Raw genomic sequence first — 18,902 nt, forward strand, 5'->3', positions numbered from 1 at the left:
TTTAGAAAAAAGTATCTGATTGTAATTAGATCTGATTTCAAAAGGCCGTAGCGAATATGATTTGGGCGAGTGAGTTTGATGAGAAGGGAATTAAAAGAAACATTTAGAAGAAAGTGAACGAAAAGTGGACCACGGTTAACAATACAATACATTACGAAAGTGGAAACAAACGTGAATACTATGCATGCAGTTTCGGGTCCGTACGATGGAAAAATAAAGGAAGTTTTAAAGGCAAAAAATGAGATTATGTGAGGCGCATTTTCATAAAGGCAAATATATATATATATATATATATATATATATATATATATATATATATATATATATATATATATATATATATATATATATACTATATATATATATATATTAGATTAGAATGAGAAAAAGAAAAGGTGACTTGCAAATCAAGAGAACTAGAAAGGTAGCAGTAACTGTGGAAAAGATTTAGAGAAGAGTCATTGGAAGCTAAAATTGCATCATATCTTTGAGCGAGTCACTTTATGTAGGTGACATAGGTATGTGTGCGTGTGTGTGTTTGTGTGTTGAATCTCAATAAGAGAATACAGAAATTTTTGTGCTGTATTTTATACATAGTGGAGGTGGAGTACGATAGGCTAGAAATGTAGATAAAAAGATGTAGTAACTCTGTCATCATAAGTGAAATAATGGATGTGGTTTGGTCACATATAGAGAATGGGAGACAATTCTCCTATGGTGTATAATAAGGAAGTTAGGGGAGGATGTATTTTATCATTATTAGTAGTAGTTTTACCAGACCACGTAGACTGCTTAGAAAGAACTTGCAACGCTGAATGGGGGAGTTTTAGCTATCAATGAAGCACGCAAGCATGTGCAAATCAATGATGTTTCTTTGGGGGGATTCGATGTACTGTTGTTGAGCTTTCTGCAAGTGCATAGAAAGTGGATGATTCTGTGGAAGCTTTTTGCTCATGATGTATATCCTTGAGTTAGCAGGCTTTCTTTATGTGTTTTAATTATATATATATATATATATATATATATATATATATATATATATATACACATATATATATATATATATATATATGCAATTGATATATAATACATATGTATACATATATAAATGTCTATATATTATACACACATACTGTACATACTGTACACTTGACAGCAGAAGTAGGTTCAGTAATGCTGCAAAATGGGAGTACCCTGTGATGATCAGTGCTAATAAAGAAACAAATAAAAAAAATAGAAAACCTAATCTCCTGTTTCACCTGAACATAATGAGAGTCAGTGTATTCAGGTTTCAAGTCGTATCTCAGTAAATGGATGAGGACCAATTATATTTGACTAATTATACACGCCTGTTTATGCACGGAGGTTCGAAGAGTGAATGTTGCGCTAACTTCGTATGTTGGTGGAAACAGGGAATTGGAGAAAGACTCAAGTGTGAGAATGTTAATAAGTCTTGTTGTGTTCGTTGTGAGGGAGACTGTGAGGCGGCAAGGGGAATGAGACTTGATGTATTTCGAGAGAGAGGAGAGGGGAGAGGGGGTGGTGGGAGGAACACCCTCCCAGTTATCCTGGAAATGTATGATACACATGAGACGTGGAGTTACTGAGAGAGAGAGAGAGAGGGGGCTGCCTGGAATGAGAGAGAGAGAGGAGAATGAGAGAGAGGAGGGGTGTGAAATGAGAGAGAGGAGGGGTTGTGGAATGAGAGAGAGAGGGAAAACCATTCCACAAAAGGGCAATCATTGCTATTAAATAAACATTACTAAAACTAGACTGAAAAAAATAAAAAAGTAGGTTTGGAGACATGAGTCGAAACAATAACAAAAATACATGTACTTGCGAAGCGAGAGAGCAGCATAATGATTGACAGACTTGTGTTTTAGGATTAGCGAGAACTTTCCGCATTTAGCGACTAGAGAGGCCTTAGGAAAACGGAACACGCTGCCAGCCACAAGCGTAAGCCTATACGGGGAATCACTCCAGGATTCACTCCGGAGCGGTTGCCATGGCAACGGCGTCACCTACGCGATAATGCATCATTAAAAGGAGGATGTCAATGACATAACAACCACTTTGAAGAGTCCTTTTGATTTGTTGTTTTAGTTTATCTTCTTTAGCGGTTCTCTGAAAATTCCTTGCGTTCCTTTTTTGTCACTATGGAAAATATTTTTACACTTGCAATTCTGTTGGTCTTGTGTGAACTTCTGCGGGTTTTTCTTGCAAAGACATTAAGTTTTTGAAGATCAATTTTCATAGCGTGAAGTTTGTTTACGTTGCAAGGAATTAAGCCAGACTTAGAGTTTTTTTTTTTCAAGAAATCTGCTTTTTGCGCTGCCAATAGTCGAGGGATATTCAGTTCTCTGTTTTTGTACTTATATTTGTAAGATTTGGGTTGTACTAATTTGTTAGGAGTTTTACAGTAACATCGACTGTACGCAAGTTGCTGGAACCAGGGGATGTACAGCCATGCCGGTTGCTCGACGATTGCTGCCCGAAACCTAGAAAAGCAAGATGTCTGATTCTGTATGCCACAGTGATTTTAAAACGTTTTGCCAATTTTTAGCTGCAAGAAGTGTTTAGCCATAAACTGGAAGAATATTGTTGGTAAACCACAAAACAACACCTTGTAGATCACTATACAATTCTGAACCACACGTTATTTGTCGTATTTTCTACATCTTGTAATGGCTACAGTTTGGTTGAAAATGAAGTCACAATAATATTTTTATGCCAAAACAAGCCACCTGTAAATGGGGATACTGCCTTCCGGTAGGAGGTTCCTCTTTTAATAAATGCCAACAAATGGAGCAAATTTTATAATGTAAACTACAGTTTAAACGATTATAATTCTGTTCCATAACTGAAGCTAAGAAGAACCTTCGAGTGTGCAGAGGTATGTCCAATGCATTTTCGCTTACGAGACGTTTAGTCTCTTACATCTGGCAGCATGGACGTAACACCCACGCGTGCGCACACACACACACACACACACACATAAGCCAGTCTGCAGACATTCCAATTCATCATTGTTAATCAACAATCTGAAGTTGAACTTTCGATATATCGGTCGTGTTTATTGTTGTTATTATTCCTATTGTTGTTTGTTGTTATGTCAAAAGTTAGACTAAACTTTAATAAGTTTATATATATATATATATATATATATATATATATATATATATATATATATATATATATATATATAATTTATAATAAAAGTGTGCACGTGTACACCCGCTCACGAGAGCTGGAACATAATTGTGGCATCTAATGACTTTGATCGCTTTCAGTGTTCGTACAGGAGCCTTTGGTAATGTGTTCCCCTCCTTTGAAGTCGGCCTTTTGATTCAAACTAGCATATAACCGCCAGTAACCGTTGTCCTGTTTACCCCAGAAACCGCAATGACTGTACTTAATTACTTACTTACTTCTCCTAGGCAAAGATCTTTAGATCTTAACTCTTTCAGAAGGCAGGTCAGTCGTTTCTTGCGAAGTCTTGTTTTTCTCCATTCTTCAGCCTGACAGGCACATGAAGAAGCTTCTCTTCAGTCCAATAATAAGTAGAGTATTTTTCCTACTGTTCATGCCCGAGATCCCCAAATGAACAGAAGACGTGATTCAGCGGTTCATCTCATGCTAAACAAGTAAAAGATACGCCAAAGTTTCTTCGGCGCAATCGAGTTTTCTGTACAGCATATAATACCGTATGAAACTCTCAGCCATGGCCTATGAAACTCTCAGCTGCGGCCCATTAAACTTTCAGCCTGTGTTGTTGGCACCTTTAGCGGTGCCAGACGCACGATCATGGCTAAACTTAACCTTAAATAAAATAAAAACTACTGAGGCTAGAGGGCTGCAATGTGGTATGTTTGATGATTGGAGTGTGGATGATCAACGTACCAATTTGCAGCCCTCTAGCCTCGGTAGTTTTTAAGATCTGTGGGCGGACAGACAGACAAAGCCGGCATAATAGTTGTCTTTTAAAGAAAACTAAAAATGACAAGAGCACTAAAAAACCAGTGACATACGAATGGAAGCCTGCGGTTCCTTGTGTCTTTAGGATAGTGGCTTCGCTCATTCCGTGTATTAATTTAAAGTTAACTCGGACATCAAACACTAATTTATAAATTAATGTGTATGCATAATTCTGTGTATACAGTAGTAGATCAGCAGGTGTCAATCAAACGCTCATGACAGCAGCTTTTAGAGTTCTGTTTCTATTTATTATTATGGAAAAGAGATCAAATGAAGTTTGGTCACCCAAAGAAAAGAAAATATTGATATTTCCCTTCTAAATAGTGAGAAACGAAGCTACTTTTAAAATGTTGCTGGTTTTACCATTCAGGAACGACAGGGGAAATCGCGTTCTAATTTCTTTTCTTTTAACTATATCCTTAGATTCTTATTATTTTTTTTTTTACACGAAGGCCGACGGGACTGGTATCCTAATACCCTCTTCAAACCCAGGCCTAAAAAAGAGTGAGAAGAGGTAGAGGAAGGGAAAGAAGGAAGATGAGGCTCGGACCCCCAAAGGAGGAGGGAATAAACCTGCCTTTGAAAAGAAGAAAGGTTATAGGGAATAAGGAAAACAAAAGGTGTTTTATAATAATACAATATTGGTGGTTCGAGTTTCAAGGAATTATTTTCTCATGGATGAAACATGAGCTTCCATTTTTCGTAATTTTCAAAGATTTCTTTGTAATCTTGTGTTTCTATTGGTATGTTTTATCATTAAAGGTTAATTCCTCTCAGATATTTTGAATGTAATTAGAGCTCTCCAAGTATTTTAACGAAAGCAATAATTACTTTTTCTGTTTTTCAGGTTGGCTGAGAACTACTGACAGATGAAGAAATAGAAGACAAGGATATGATAAAACCTTTGTAAAATCACAAGAGTTTAAAGGAAGCACATACCACGCCAACAACCCATGTTAAAAACTATAGTAAAACTGAATGTAGAAAACACCGAATAAATCTAATGAAGACCGCCGAAGGAAAAGAGGGCCGTTGTAAAAACCATCTCGAGGACACAGAAGTGACAAGTTAAAGACTCGTGGAAATGCTCAGTCTTTGGATGCTACTGAACTGAGCTACCATGTCAAACTGCTTACTCTGTCATCATAGAAAGTTTCTTTGGGAGAGAGCAAAATATTCTGTTGGGAGTAAAAGTTACGGTTTTTACGCCAAAGTTAGGGAATAAGGCTTCCTTTCACCCCTCACAATTAACAGATTATGTGAGAGTTTAAGATTTCTGAAGAGCAGATGTGTGCGTTTCGGAAAAGGGACAGTCTTCCTTAATAGATACTTAAAAAGATCGAAAATTAACGAAAAATCAAAGGGATGAAGAACAACTGTAGTAGTTAGCATACATTTGTATTTTTCCATTCTCTTAGGATATGTAATGCTTTACAGAATACTCAAGAATTAAATTTTTTATATAAAATAGTCAGGTAAAAAGAAAAAAATCATGTGTCACTGTCACAAATGGTGCAGTTTTATGGTGTTCATAAGTCTGCTGGTTGGATTAAAAAGCGCCCATCAAGATGATTACGCTTCGCTGAGACCAAAGAAGAAAGATGGACTCTCTGGATTACCAGCCCTTCAAACTGAAGTGCCGTTGAATAGCACAGAAATGATTTACAATCAGACAGAGAGTGAATCTCTTGAGGAACAGGAAGAACCGCACCGCTCTGAGACATCAACAGAGAAAAATGATGGTCAGACCTCTGCACCAAGAAACGAGAGCAATCTGTGTGAATGCAGCTCGTTGGATGTCAGATTACCCCAGATTAAGGACAGTGTGAAAGAGAGACCAGAAGGCAAAGAATGGGAAACCAGTGGCGAGTTGTGGAGGGAATGCCCTAGCCTCCACGTTTCGCCCATAGTCCAAGAGGGCTTCCAGCGTGCTGTTTCCCTTGGCCTACAGCGCTGCGCTGAGCTGTGGTGTTACCATGTCCAGGCGAGCGTGACACGCCAGCACCTTGGAGGAACATACCACACCATCGAACTGGGTTACATCGCCGAGGAAGATCACCAGTGCTTCTTGAACATCACGCGAATGGTGATCTTGCATCACTCGTGGCCCATGTGTTCCAGCGACTTCATTTGTGCCACAAACCATTCCATTTTTGAGATGTCCGCTTCAGACTGTATGCCTGGGCATTGCTTGGCTGCTGAGAGTGTTGTGCTCATCTTCATGATCCTGGTGTCTGTCTGTATAGTGCTCATGAGTGTTGTTATAATGGTGGTCATAGTTCTGTGCCCACAGTTTCACAAGCCCAAGTATTATCTGAGATTGTCTTTAGCTGCAACTGACTTCATCATAGGCATTGTAGTTTGTGGTCACGCTGCCTACAATCAGTGGGTGGGATTGACAGAAGTGCCCCTTGAACGCTTTCCTCATTACGCCAACCTCAGGGAAAGCCAGTTGTTCAGACACGTTCCCAATTGCTTATGGGGCGTCTCAGACATATTCACACAAATCAGCGGCTTCTTTGCAGCTTCCAACATGATTATTTCTCTATACACTTTATCCCTGATGAGTCTAGATCGCTATCTCTTACTCACGAGGACCCACTATCGTTCTTTAGTCACGTCTCGCAGAGTGACTGCAGCCCTGGTCATTTCTTGGTGCTGTGGAATCCTCGTCCCTTCACTACACTTCGTTTACAGGCCACAAAAACAGCATGAATTATGCATCAACTATGACACTTCACCGCTGGATGTCCACATTATCAACAACGAGAGCAAAATAGCAACAGCGGATTACAAAGTGTATCTTAAACACGCTGTCCCCCTGGGCGTTACATTGGTTGTGCTGGGCTTGCCCGTCATTGCCATGTTCTTCTTCTCCTTCAGAACCCTCAGGAAATACAACTCCTACACGCGAGACCACTCTGTGCGCCAAGTGAAATCGGCCCTCCAGCTGACCCAGAACCACTGCTCTCTTTCCCGCCAAGTCAGCACAACCAGCCTCTCGACGATGGTGAACCTCAGCGCAGCAGCGTTGCCAAATCCCCCCCACTGTCATGACCGGAAAAAGAAACAGAAATCTAGTTGCTCTGATGTGCCGGGATACAAACTCAAGTTCACGTTCAAGAAGAGCGACAAAGAAAGCAACGACCCGGGCAAATTCGTGTATGACCAGGGAATGAATGTCAACAAAATATCCACATCCACGTTTATTGAAAGCTCCGTGGCACCTACGGGACTCGGTAATGGTGCCATTGGTAACGGAGACTCCACTGTTGATTATCCCCAAGTCCTCGACAAGGAAGAAAGGGCTTCCAGATGGAACTTACTCGCTTTGTTTTCGCAAAATTGCAACTGGAAAGTGCCCAAAAATTCGCCAAGGACGCATTCTATAGGTAAGCATTGGATGCAGGATTATCGACAGAAAGTTTTAAATGGCTACTGTGGTTCATTGCAGTTCATGTTTCAAAATAAATATCTAAGTCAGCTGTGAACATCATCATATCTTTAAACTAACTTTTGCTACTACTTGTACAGAAAGCAAAGGCTTCCATATACATACTGTGTTTGTTTTTACTGATTTTTAATAACATGAAAACTAATCAGCTTCAGAATTATGGCCATTGCTAGTCTGGAAGGTATTGCCTCATTAAAGTTTCTCTTTTAAACTATATACTATTTGAATTCTTTTTTCTTGCTGTAGCAGTTAGTTGGATTGATTATTCTTAACATTTAACCTAAGTTGGATTTTCTTGTCATTCTTTATCTCGGTCTTTTCATTTTAAAAGAAGAAAACCTATTTATATGAATATTTGGTTTCTGTTATAGTGATAAATATATCCTTATAAGAATTAGAAATAGTTGAGAAGTTTTTAAAGGCACTGTATTTTCAGTCTCATGTTTTGAGAGAGAGAGAGAGAGAGAATTGGGCGTTTCAAGAGATTAAGCCTTCCTATCTTATTTTGAAATCCTGCAACCATCCTAAATAAAATAAAGTAACTCTTCCAAAGGACTTCCAATTTACCTTGTTTAAAATAAAAGCTTTTGCAAGGCCCCTTTTATCTCTCTCTCTCTCTCTCTCTCTCTCTCTCTCTCTCTCTCTCTCTCTCTCTCATGAATCTTGCATTACCTTGAGAGACGTCCTTCCTCCTATACCCTCCTCCCTTCATTTCCTTCCTCTCTCGCGCCCTTTCAGAGAGCGGGATGGTCGCCGATGCCTCCCTCGGGGCCAGTTCCGCAGCCGGGGGATCGAGTAGGACGTCGCCATCCCGGGAAAGTGTCCTTGGGGTGTTGGGACTCCGCCGAATGATGATGCCTCCTAGCACGGATCATGTCACGGCCACCATCAGGAGGATACGGGGGTAATGACCCCGAGTAATTCAAGTTGATTGCTTGAAGATGTTCTTGATCACATTCGTGAATTAGACAGTTTATAGACTTTCTCAGCTTTAGTTTCGTGGATATTAAGACTAACCAAACAATATTGAAATGTCTGCCACTGATTTTGATATAAGAATGATAAATGAACAAAAATCCCACATGAATGAGGCCAACATCTGCTCATTAATAGAAGCCATGCTGTTAATATGTTCTAGAATCCCATAGCTTTAAAACTATATGCTTATTACGAATCATTACTTGAGTAGGATTTTTCCGAGTCGTATGCCTCCTGTTCCTGACTTCTTTTTTTCTTCTTCTTCTTCTTCCTTCCAGGGGTGTCATAGGAGGTGGTGGCGATCGTGTGACGGTACGCGAACGGGACAGGGAAATAACGTGTACCGTACTCGTCAACATCGTCGTTTTTGTGTTCGCTTGTTTCCCTCTCCTGGCAGTCGGGGGATGGATGATGTTCCTGTATTTCACCCAGCAGGTTTGCTACATCTGTGAATTTGCTAAATCTGTGAATTTGCTAAATCTGTGAATTTGCTCAGTCTGTGAATTTGCTAAATCTGGGAATGACGCCTTTATTAGTCAGTAATTGCATATTTTATAGTTGGTGGGACTGTGTTCAACCCTTGATTTTAGGTTTTTTAGATTACTGAACCATATTCAGCCCTTAATTTCACATTTTTAAAAATTAATGGGAACCTCTGTCGAGTGGCACTATCTATTGAGTGAAACTGATCCGTTCCTAAGTTCAGATTATAAGGACAATGTCACTTTAAACTGTTGAGCTGCTCTGATGATGATATTGTTACTCACTGCATTTTACTCAGCGTACATATTATAAATATACTGACAGGCATATGTTGCAAACCAGATTTTTTTGACATCTACATAGACATATAACTCTGGCACTTAAACTTCAAACCAATTTAGCGAAAAGTACATAGCGATGTAGCTATGGTGATTTGGTGTTTAATGATGAATGTATGGACAGATAATTATGGCAGCTCATAGTTTGGTGGCACATTCACAATTAACTATGGCAGATTTTGGTGTCAAGTATTTTGACAGGTAATTATGGCAACCCAGAATTTAATGTTTGGCATTTAACAGGTAACGATGGAAGGCCAGAGTTTAGTCTCGAGTATTTCAACAGATAACTTTGTCAGTCTGAGTTTGGTGCCAAGTATTTAGAGACAAATTATGGCAGCCTGAGTTTAGTGCCGAGCAATTTAAGAGAGTTTTGGCTGCCCAGTGTTTGGTGGAAAGTATCGCAACCAGTGACTGCGGATGACCAGTTTGGTGCCAGATGTTTAGACATAGCTTTTGCAGCCCAGAGTTTTGGTACAAAGCATTTACATAAATAACCTTGACAGCCCAGATATTAGTGGTGAGGACTGAAAGAGATAGCTACAAAAGCCCACTGCATGTTGTCAATTATTTAAAATTGTTTACAGCTGCTGAGAGCTTTGTGGCAAGTATTAAAACAACTATAGCTCTGCAGAGTTTGATGGCAAGATTAGTAACAGCCAGTTATATTTAGAGATAACTATGGCAGCCCAGAGCTTGGTGGCAGGTATATAAACATATTTATGGCAGCCCAGAGTTTGATGACAAGTATTTAGACAGATAACTGTGGAAGCTTAGCGTTTGATGGTAAATATAGCAGCAGACAATGGCAGCCCAGAGTTTGATGACAAGTATTTAGGCAGATAACTGTGGAAGCTTAGAGTTTGATGGTAAGTATAGCAGCAGATAATGGCAGCCCAGAGTTTGATGACAGTTATTTAGACAGATAACTGTGGAAGCTTAAAGTTTGATGGTAAGTACATCAGCAGATAGTGGCAACTCAGAGTTTGGGGGTTGTATATCAGCAGATAACTGAGACAGTCCAGACTTTGTTGGCAAGTGTACCAACATATCCATGGCAGCCCTTAGTTTGAGGGCAAGTATGTCGACAGGTAACCATGGCAACCCAGAGTTTGATGTCCAACAAACGAATGGTTAGGTATGGTAACTCATAGTTCAGTGACTTAGCACATGAAAGCTAAATAAGGCAACCCAGAGTGTGTTGACAAAAACTAATAGCTATAGTAATCAAAAGCTTGGAAGGAAAGCAAAATTATACTGTTTACCTCTTCAACTGACTCTAGCTAAATTCTGGGACACACTGTAGGTTTAACTAATCTTTTCACTTTTTCTTCCATATAATCTTTCAGATTTCCTCCTTCCAACAATCCCTATCTTGTGTTCATGCCTTCAAGAACAAATTCTGAACCATACTGACCCTACACACGAAGCTGACCTCAGTGTAAGCTAATCCTCTTCTCCCGCAGGACACCATCAACAACAGAGCCCCACTGAAGCAGTTGCTTTTCATTGCACCCTGGCTCATGGCCCTGAACAGTCTGTGGAATGCTGTGCTTCACCTTACTTACAACCACAAGTTCCGCTCAGCCACGCGCCATCTTCTCTTCTCCCACTGGAGGAAGCTCTTCGGCGCCTGCAGGAGGAGGCAGATGTATCAAGATTGAGTGGAAGGAACTTTCAATTGGAGGGCGATATCCAGTTATAGTCTCTGCCATTGGCTCACTTTATTTATATATACATATATGTATGTATATATATATATATATATATATATTTACATTTGTGTATATATATCTTGATGCCTCAGTGGTAAAAGCATCACTGTACGTCATCGTTTCCCAACCGTTCGAATCCCACTGGTAACCTAACCTAACCTAATCTTCCACTCTGGTAGGATGATGGGAGGAAAATTGAAGCATCCTTGTCACTATACATGTTGTGAAAGTCACTAATTGGCTAGGGACATGGGGTTTTCAGACCTATGCGCAGTACTTTTAATGCATAAAAAGAAAATCAGTGAAGGAACCAGACGCAAGTCTTGGGGTTTTGAGTGTCGGACATGTGGGTGCAGATGAGAAGTGTATGACGGAATATATTTTTAAGGGTAGAAAGCTGGATGTTTCGGCACTTGAAGAGGCAGAATTGAAAGGGAAGTGTATGCAGGAATAGGATGGAAAGAGAGAGAATATGTTTGGGGCAAAAGTTAAGCATACCTTAGTTTAACCAGACCACTGAGCTGATTAACAGCTCTCCTAGGGCTGGCCCGAATAAGTTCCTCTAATCCTTCATTAGCCGGCCGGAGACTCGAACTTGGGCCTAGCGAGTGCTAGCCAACAACTCTACCAACTCGCCCAACGCAACTTGATGGTGTCTGTCTAAGGAAGGGTTGCATTGTATTGTCAGGAAGACTATCAGGATGGATAAAAGGGTACAAATGTGTTAGTTTAAGAATGCCATGGATAATATTGAGTATGGCGAGAGTAAATGTTGTAATAGTGAGCTTATATGCTCCAGGAATGAGAACAAGAATCTTTTTGGTAGAGCCTGAATCTGCCAGTAGGGTTTGGAGAGAACATGGAAAGGGGTGGTTCTATAGAGGAGATAAGGAATGCAAAAAGGTAAGACAGAGGAAGAGGTGACATTGCTGGTTGGTATGTAGGCCTGAATTAACTGAGAATTGCGAGTCTAGGGAAAGTGTTCTTAGAAAATGGTGAAAAAAGATGTAATTGAGGGGGTAAGGAAAGTTGCTGGAGTACATCGGATCATTGTATGATTGAAGCTGAAGTTAGGACAGATAGGAGCTGAAGATGGAGTTTTAAAGGAGCTGAGGAAAGCATTCACATTGAAAAGGAAGGACAGCTAGCTAGGTTTAAAGAGTTGGAGGTAGGTTGGTGAATGAGTATGTAAAATTCGAGGTTGGGGTCATAGGGACGGCAGTGAGTGTTTGTGAATAAAAGAGGGTAGGGAGAGAGAATATAAACAGTCAGTGGAGTGAAAAGGTCGATGGAAACCAGTCGAAATAGTTCCAGAACCCAGGTGACTATTTATGTTGAAAGCTCCAATAGGCCTGAGAAAATAAATGTTCCCAGTTGTATGGGGTCCTAGATTTGTTTGTGTTTAACAGAAACTACTATGTCATAACAACTGTTGCCCTTAATGAGGGCTATATACAAAGATTTGCTGGTGTTTGGTCACGTGACCATCTAGTCATAATCATCTGCTGTCTGTAAATTTTTCTTTTTACTCGAGAAAATTCCTCTTCTGAAGCTTGACGAAGTACTGGAATGTCATTTGTTGTAAGCGGGAGTTTTTACAATAATACCGTAGAAGCGTTGTATCCAAGTACCTGACGTATTAGGTAATTAAGAAACTGAAATGTATGTAATTCACGTGATTGTCGTATTTAGGTTTAAGTATGCTGAATGTATCTATTAAATCAGAGATTATATATATATATTTATGTAAATGTTTCGTGGAACTTGTGTCTCATTCAGGAAAGTATATTTCTCTCGTATTATCTCTGTCAGGTCGAGGTAGGTACCACCAGTCTCTTTTAGTGTTAATTTTTAATTATCTGTCACCTGAGGTCTTCCCAGCAGCGACAGTACAATTGTTACCCTCTTTGCAATTGCATTTCATTGACAGTCTTGAGATGCAAATATACCATATTAACGCGATGTTAGATAAGGCTTTGTAACTGAGTCAGATGAGACAACAAGCGAGATCTTACTTTTTGCTCCTAAATTTATTCGTGTAATGAGATCATATATCGTGTCGTTTTGTCTCCAAGTTGACTGAGGAGTGAGATATGAACTTAATTGCTCAAAACCTTCACGTTCAGTGCGCAGGCGTGGTTGATAATCGGGTTTAATGCAAGAGCTACAGATTAATCGGTTAAAATATGAGCGTCGTCATTCCATGATTTTCTTCCGATTTAGAGGCACTGTTGCCCTTCAAGGACCAGCACTAGGTCCCTTGCTGTTTATCGTAGTACTAGAAGTACCTAGAAAGGGGGCATTGGTGAGCTGTTGCATCCAGATGACCTAACACCAACTACAGAATCAGAAGTAGCAGTACGGTTTAGAAGGAGGAAGAATGGAGTGGAAAGGAAAGAATTGACATAGGCAAAACAAAAGTTCACGGTGACCAGAAAGGAAGAAATAATAAGGGAAAGGGCCATCTGGAAGCTGCAGGAGGGTTGCAGGGATGAATTCAGTGCAATGACGTCTAAAGGGAAGGCCAGGATTGCAGTATATAAATGGAGCAGTTAATTTATTTTACGCCCTTGAGTCATAGGTCACAGCGGACTGGCCTTGGAAGAGGTAGAACATTTCTCTTCCCTTGGGGGACAGTGGTTTGAGAAACGGGTATTGTCAGGACAGAAGAGAACGGATAGCATCAGTCTGTATTAAAGCAGAAGAGATTATCAGATTATTGTAATTAAACACCAAAGATTTCCTTTGTGTATTTCTACTTACACAGCTCAGTGCTTCAGACATGGGCACTAGCAAAGAAATCAAGCAGCTTTGGGAAAAAGAGGTGTAACAACAAAATGGCTGCTGAAGTACAGTGGAAAGAGCGTGTCCCAAATGATGAGGCAGCGATGAAACCTGATTTCAAAGTACGATCTCGAAGCTGAAATGAGCTGTTAATGGTGTTAAGTGTTATGGATATTGTCCCTGAATCGGGTTTTGTGAGGAAATGCTTCATTCACTGACAGTAATCTCTTACAAAATGTGTCGTAAAGAATTTTCATTATACTCAGTATATATTTCCACATGCTAAAGCAGTTGATGTAATCTCTGTTGTCTCACATTTTAAATTCTCATCTCGGGACGAGCGGCTGACAGCAGAAAGAAAGAAAAAAGCAAAGATAAATATGGAATCGGGCCAGGCATTATCTGTAGCCGAGAACCACGTACAGGGACGTGTCGCGTCGAGAACAGAAATTGGTGGGAGTTGGTTCACACGTGCGCCGAGCCCAGGAATGCTATCAGAGATGACTTCATTCCGGGAACTGTAAAAATTGCCTCTGCTTTAGGGTGAGTTTCACGGCTTCAAGAGATGGATATCAGCAACAAGGAAAGGAAATAAAAGTAGAAAATAATATACAATCGACGATAAGTCGAATAGGTCCTGAGAAAACCATTAATCTTAACGTTAATTACTCGAACAAGAAAATGGCAAGCCTCCTGATAAAGAACAATCCAGCACACTGGTGTGTAATCCCAAGAAGAATACAAATATACAGTTCATCACTTCATAAACAGTATGTCTGTCCAAGAGCACATCGTGTCATTCGGGCGAGTGCCATCAGGAAACACTTCAGAGTAGTCCACACCTGGCCTCCCACAAGGCAAGTACTTGTCTTGTCCATTGACTCGGCCACTTAGAAATACTTCGTATTTGGAAAATAAAACCATCCAGTTGTAATTAATCCACTAGATATGACAGCCACCAGGAACTTGATTGAGTGATACCTTCAGGAGCAAAGCCCACTAGATATTTGTCTCCTCTCAAAAATACTCGGGTAAGAAAACTGAGGGCCCCATTAACCCTTGGCCCCGTAGGGGGGTGGCGCCTTCAGTGTACCTCATGCGGTGCGCTGTAGGCATTACTTAGGTTCTTTGCAGCGTCCCTTCGGCCCCTAGCTGCGACCCCTTTCGTTCCTTTTACTGTACCTCCTTTCATATTCTCTTTCTTGCATCTTACTTTCCACCCTCTCCTAACAGTTGAATCTTAGTGCAACTGCGAGGTTTTCTTCCTGTTACACCTTTCAAACCTTTTATTGTCAATTTCCGCATCAGTGCTGAATGACCTCATAGGTCCCAACGCTTGGCCATTGGCCAAAATTCTATATTCATTTCAGTTCAGTTCATCAACCCTTAGAAGAACATCTAGGATTCAGCTACGCAAGCTCCATGGAACTAGTTAGGCTCTGAGCAAAAAAGACTACAGACCAACCACAGACACTGACCTCCGCCACAGTGGGATGTCAGTATTCTCTAGACCTTGGCCCAAACAAATGAACTCCCTAAACCTTCATTTTAATCCAGTGCTAATACAGCCGCGGTAATGATCAGCGCCAGTACTGGAATGAGTGAAATGTTTACCTGCCATTACCCTGTTTGTTTATCTATTTCACTTCGTGTGCGTAACTTTGGATGCGAAAGAAAAACTTGTTTATACCTTAGTGAATTACAAGTGACAATAGCGTTCAGATAATTCCAAGACTGTGCCTGTCCGTCTGACAGGAAAAACAATAAAGTTACTTAAAAGGCGAATATAAATCAAGAACGAAACAGGTAGTAAATTAATGAGAGATTTTGGAAAGGCCTGACGAAATTTTACTAAATGCAGTCACTTCAGCGAGGTTGTAATGTCAATCAAAAGTTTACAGCAATATACACGTGAATAGAGGTAAAGTTCCTTTAGCTCCATTAATAGGGCACCATAGTTTGATCCACTGGGAAACTTCTGTGGGCCTGTATTCTCAAGGGATTTAGCAACTCATATGGTGCTATAGATGTCTAATGTATGTCTAGGTATATTCCATTAGACAGGCAGGAAAGAAAATGCATCTTAGGGCGAGCTAACGCAGTCATGACGTGTGTGGCCTGTATACAAACAGGAATACTTCTGAAAGAGCTCTCTCGTAAATCCGTATAATTAAAAGTCGTGGAAGACTTCATAGAGCACATGAAACTCAGAATTCAAGAAAAGGGAAAAGTAGAGCCCAAAGATCTATACCCTTGCAGTGAAAATCGTTCAAGGATTTTTTACTGAAAGCCGAGTGAAAGCTTTACGTCAGGCGGAAAATTGGTATGTTAAGGTGACCATCCAAGAAATTTCCTCGGAAAACTACAGATCATTCAAGCTAGCAGATATCAAGGCATTATGAATAGCATTCAGGGAACAACGAACAACAAGGAAGCTTCTAAGAAATTTCAGTTCTCAGAAGTATATAGAACTGTATTCCTTTCTGAAGGGATATAATGATATCCAAGACGGAAGTGTAGCCTAGTACATTCCATGTCAGTAAAAAGTATGAAATTTTGGCGTGGAAATTCTTTCAAGGATAGACAGTCAAAATGGTTGAAAGTGCCTACCTGCACCTATTGGGAATCAAGCAACTACATACTGTAATTCGTCCCCTTTTGCCAAAGTGTCAAATGTGCATTTTTTCCCATTTTTGTTTTATCTGTATCAGCAGTGTTTTATCACTGGACTTCCTGTTTCAGCATAGTCTCAAAAGAGAGAGAGACTGTGTGTGTCTCACCATACATCCTGGATGGTGTGACAGACAGAGTTGATACTTTGCTCCAACAAAAAGTTTGTGATAAAATCACCGTCGGGGCAGTTGCCACAAATAATCGAGAGAGAGAGAAAAAAAAAAGATTCGACACTGCCACAACCAGCAAGCAAGATTCAAACCATAGACCAAGTACAAGGTCAAGAAGAATAAGAAGAAAAGGAAATTAGGCGTTTTAACACTACACACCAAGCCCTCAATTCTGAAGAGTTCAGACAATTAAACAAGTTGGAAGGAAGTGTAAATCATTATGAAAGCATATTAAAACTTTATGTATTCGAATGGATGAATTTAGACTCCTACCCATACCAAAGCTGATTTGAAAGTAATCCGTAACACAAACAAAAAAGATTTTAAAGCGTTACCGGGCTTATCTTAATTTTGAAGTCTGCCATGATCTTTAGTTATTCAACTTTCTGTCTTTAAGTCATCAGCTGAAAATCCTTATAGAGAGTCAAAAAATTATAAACCCAAGAGGGCTCCAAAGGTTGACCAGTCTGCAAGAGAAAGAGAAGTTTTTCCACATGTAATTTTATTGCAGTCCCTTAATAAGAGGACAGAATCGCTGTTTTTAAAACTGACCTTTCAGAAACAGTTGCATATGACTGACTACCTCAGATATTGGTAGTTTTTACGAACCTGTAGCTTTATACCTGTTACCTGTATAACAGGTTGTTAAAACTTCACACTACGGGCACAGTAACTTTTGCAAATATACGCCAGAATTTTAAAGAAGTTACGGCAATCACTACAGTGAGCGTGTTTTTTTTTTTTTTTAGTGAATTTAGGTTTATTTGAATTAAGGAATTTGTGTAAAAACGTATAACAAACCACGCATATATGTTAGCTCGTACGTGACGTGTTCTAGTCAGAGGTGAGAAAGTCATAATTATAACCTTTTTTTTTTTTAATGTCATTTGTGTTGTGTGCTCAAGAAAGTCGTATATTACACTTATATTTTAAGTTCAAACCAACAGTTTTAGCTTGTCATTTCAGATCTAACTTCTAGCGTCAAAATTTCAGTTCTTCAATCATGCTCTATATAAATTATTTTTGTATTCATTGTCACAGGTTAACCAAATAAAGTATTGTTTTTATAACCTTGATTTTCTTCATCCTCATTTTTATTGGATAGTTTGCACTCCTTACTGTGGCTACATTTTTGACAAGACCTGAAGAAGGTAGGGCGCATTATATCATGCGCCCTTTTCTTTGTACCTTGAGTCACCTTGGCCGATGACGTCCCTGCTCGATGAACTGCTGATAGAATTTCCGAAAAACACTAACCAACAACTTGTACGAAACTGCTCCTGTCAATCAAGTCCAACTTTCGATTGGTCGTCATTGTTACACGAGTAAGCAAGGCCTTTAAAGTCGTGTGAAGTTAAAATCTCAAAATCCTCTTGAATTTCATCATGACCATAAGACCCACTTCGTAGCACTTGACCTCCTGGTCCTCCTGATTACAAACATTAACCACTAACGAACGAGTAGACGTCAGTCATTGCTTTATTTTGGATAAGAGACTTGGCCGTTCATCAGATAGCCGAGACAGGCAGGCATAAGTTTACACCACTTTTTACCCATATATTGGGAATGAATAGGCCTAACCTCTCTGCAAGATGATAGGTTACCACGGATGTTGACGCCAGAGCAATATCCAGACGATTTCTTCGGACAACTGGCACGGATTCGCCATCTTTACCCCGATTCTATCTAGGAATCAGTTTAATAAATAGAAACCGTGACTCTACACTCATCCTCCTCAGACAGAATTTCAAATAATTGGTGTCCATTGGCAAAGTGTTACAGACGTGAATTGTACACACAAAATTGAACGTTCTCTTTATGAGCACAAGTTCCCTGTTTCAACAACAGAAAGCCCTTCGTTGGCTGAGTCGGTTGACTTCAGACTGTCACTCGAGCCACTGTGGTGTTGAATTTATTTCGGTGATGGGCCTTAAACCTATAATTCGTTCGGATTCACAATAAGCTGTAGGTCCCGTTGTTCAGAACCAGGTTTTGCCACGTAAAATAAGTCGTCAGCCAGCCCTAGAGAGCTGAATCACTGTGGTCTGAAAACTAAGGTGACTGGGTTTTCAACAACAGAGGCTTTGAATATTTTCCTGATAGGCCTTAAACCACGTTATCATTTGGTCATCAGGCTTTGCATGGCCTGAACTGTGTTGAAGGTGACTGCTTTATATTATTTTCATGAGTAGAAAAAGTGCTGCTGTTTTTCTAGTAAAACATTGAGAACAGAATGCAGTTAACTCATGGGTGTAACCGATCTTTTCAAAAATACAAGTAAGCAGCAGCAAGAATTAAGAATAAGTTAAACCAACCACAGACAACAACTCTA

The 18,902-nt window shown here is 39.9% G+C and overlaps 1 protein-coding gene across 2 annotated transcripts in view; it reads left to right on the forward strand.

Annotated features, from left to right (window-relative positions):
* LOC136855483 (uncharacterized) overlaps positions 1-11,745 on the forward strand; it is a 59,063-nt gene extending 47,318 nt beyond the window's left edge. For both annotated transcript variants that reach the window (XM_067132565.1, XM_067132566.1), the window contains 4 exons: positions 4,823-7,367; positions 8,168-8,333; positions 8,686-8,842; positions 10,695-11,745. In XM_067132565.1, coding sequence (XP_066988666.1) covers positions 5,468-7,367; positions 8,168-8,333; positions 8,686-8,842; positions 10,695-10,892 — 2,421 coding nt within the window. In that variant the 5' untranslated portion in view covers positions 4,823-5,467 and the 3' untranslated portion in view covers positions 10,893-11,745. The remainder of the gene's footprint in view (positions 1-4,822; positions 7,368-8,167; positions 8,334-8,685; positions 8,843-10,694) is intronic.
* Positions 11,746-18,902: the final 7,157 nt, after the last annotated feature.

This window comes from Macrobrachium rosenbergii, chromosome 31, assembly GCF_040412425.1.
Source record: "Macrobrachium rosenbergii isolate ZJJX-2024 chromosome 31, ASM4041242v1, whole genome shotgun sequence".
Classification (NCBI taxonomy): Eukaryota; Metazoa; Arthropoda; class Malacostraca; order Decapoda; family Palaemonidae; genus Macrobrachium; species Macrobrachium rosenbergii.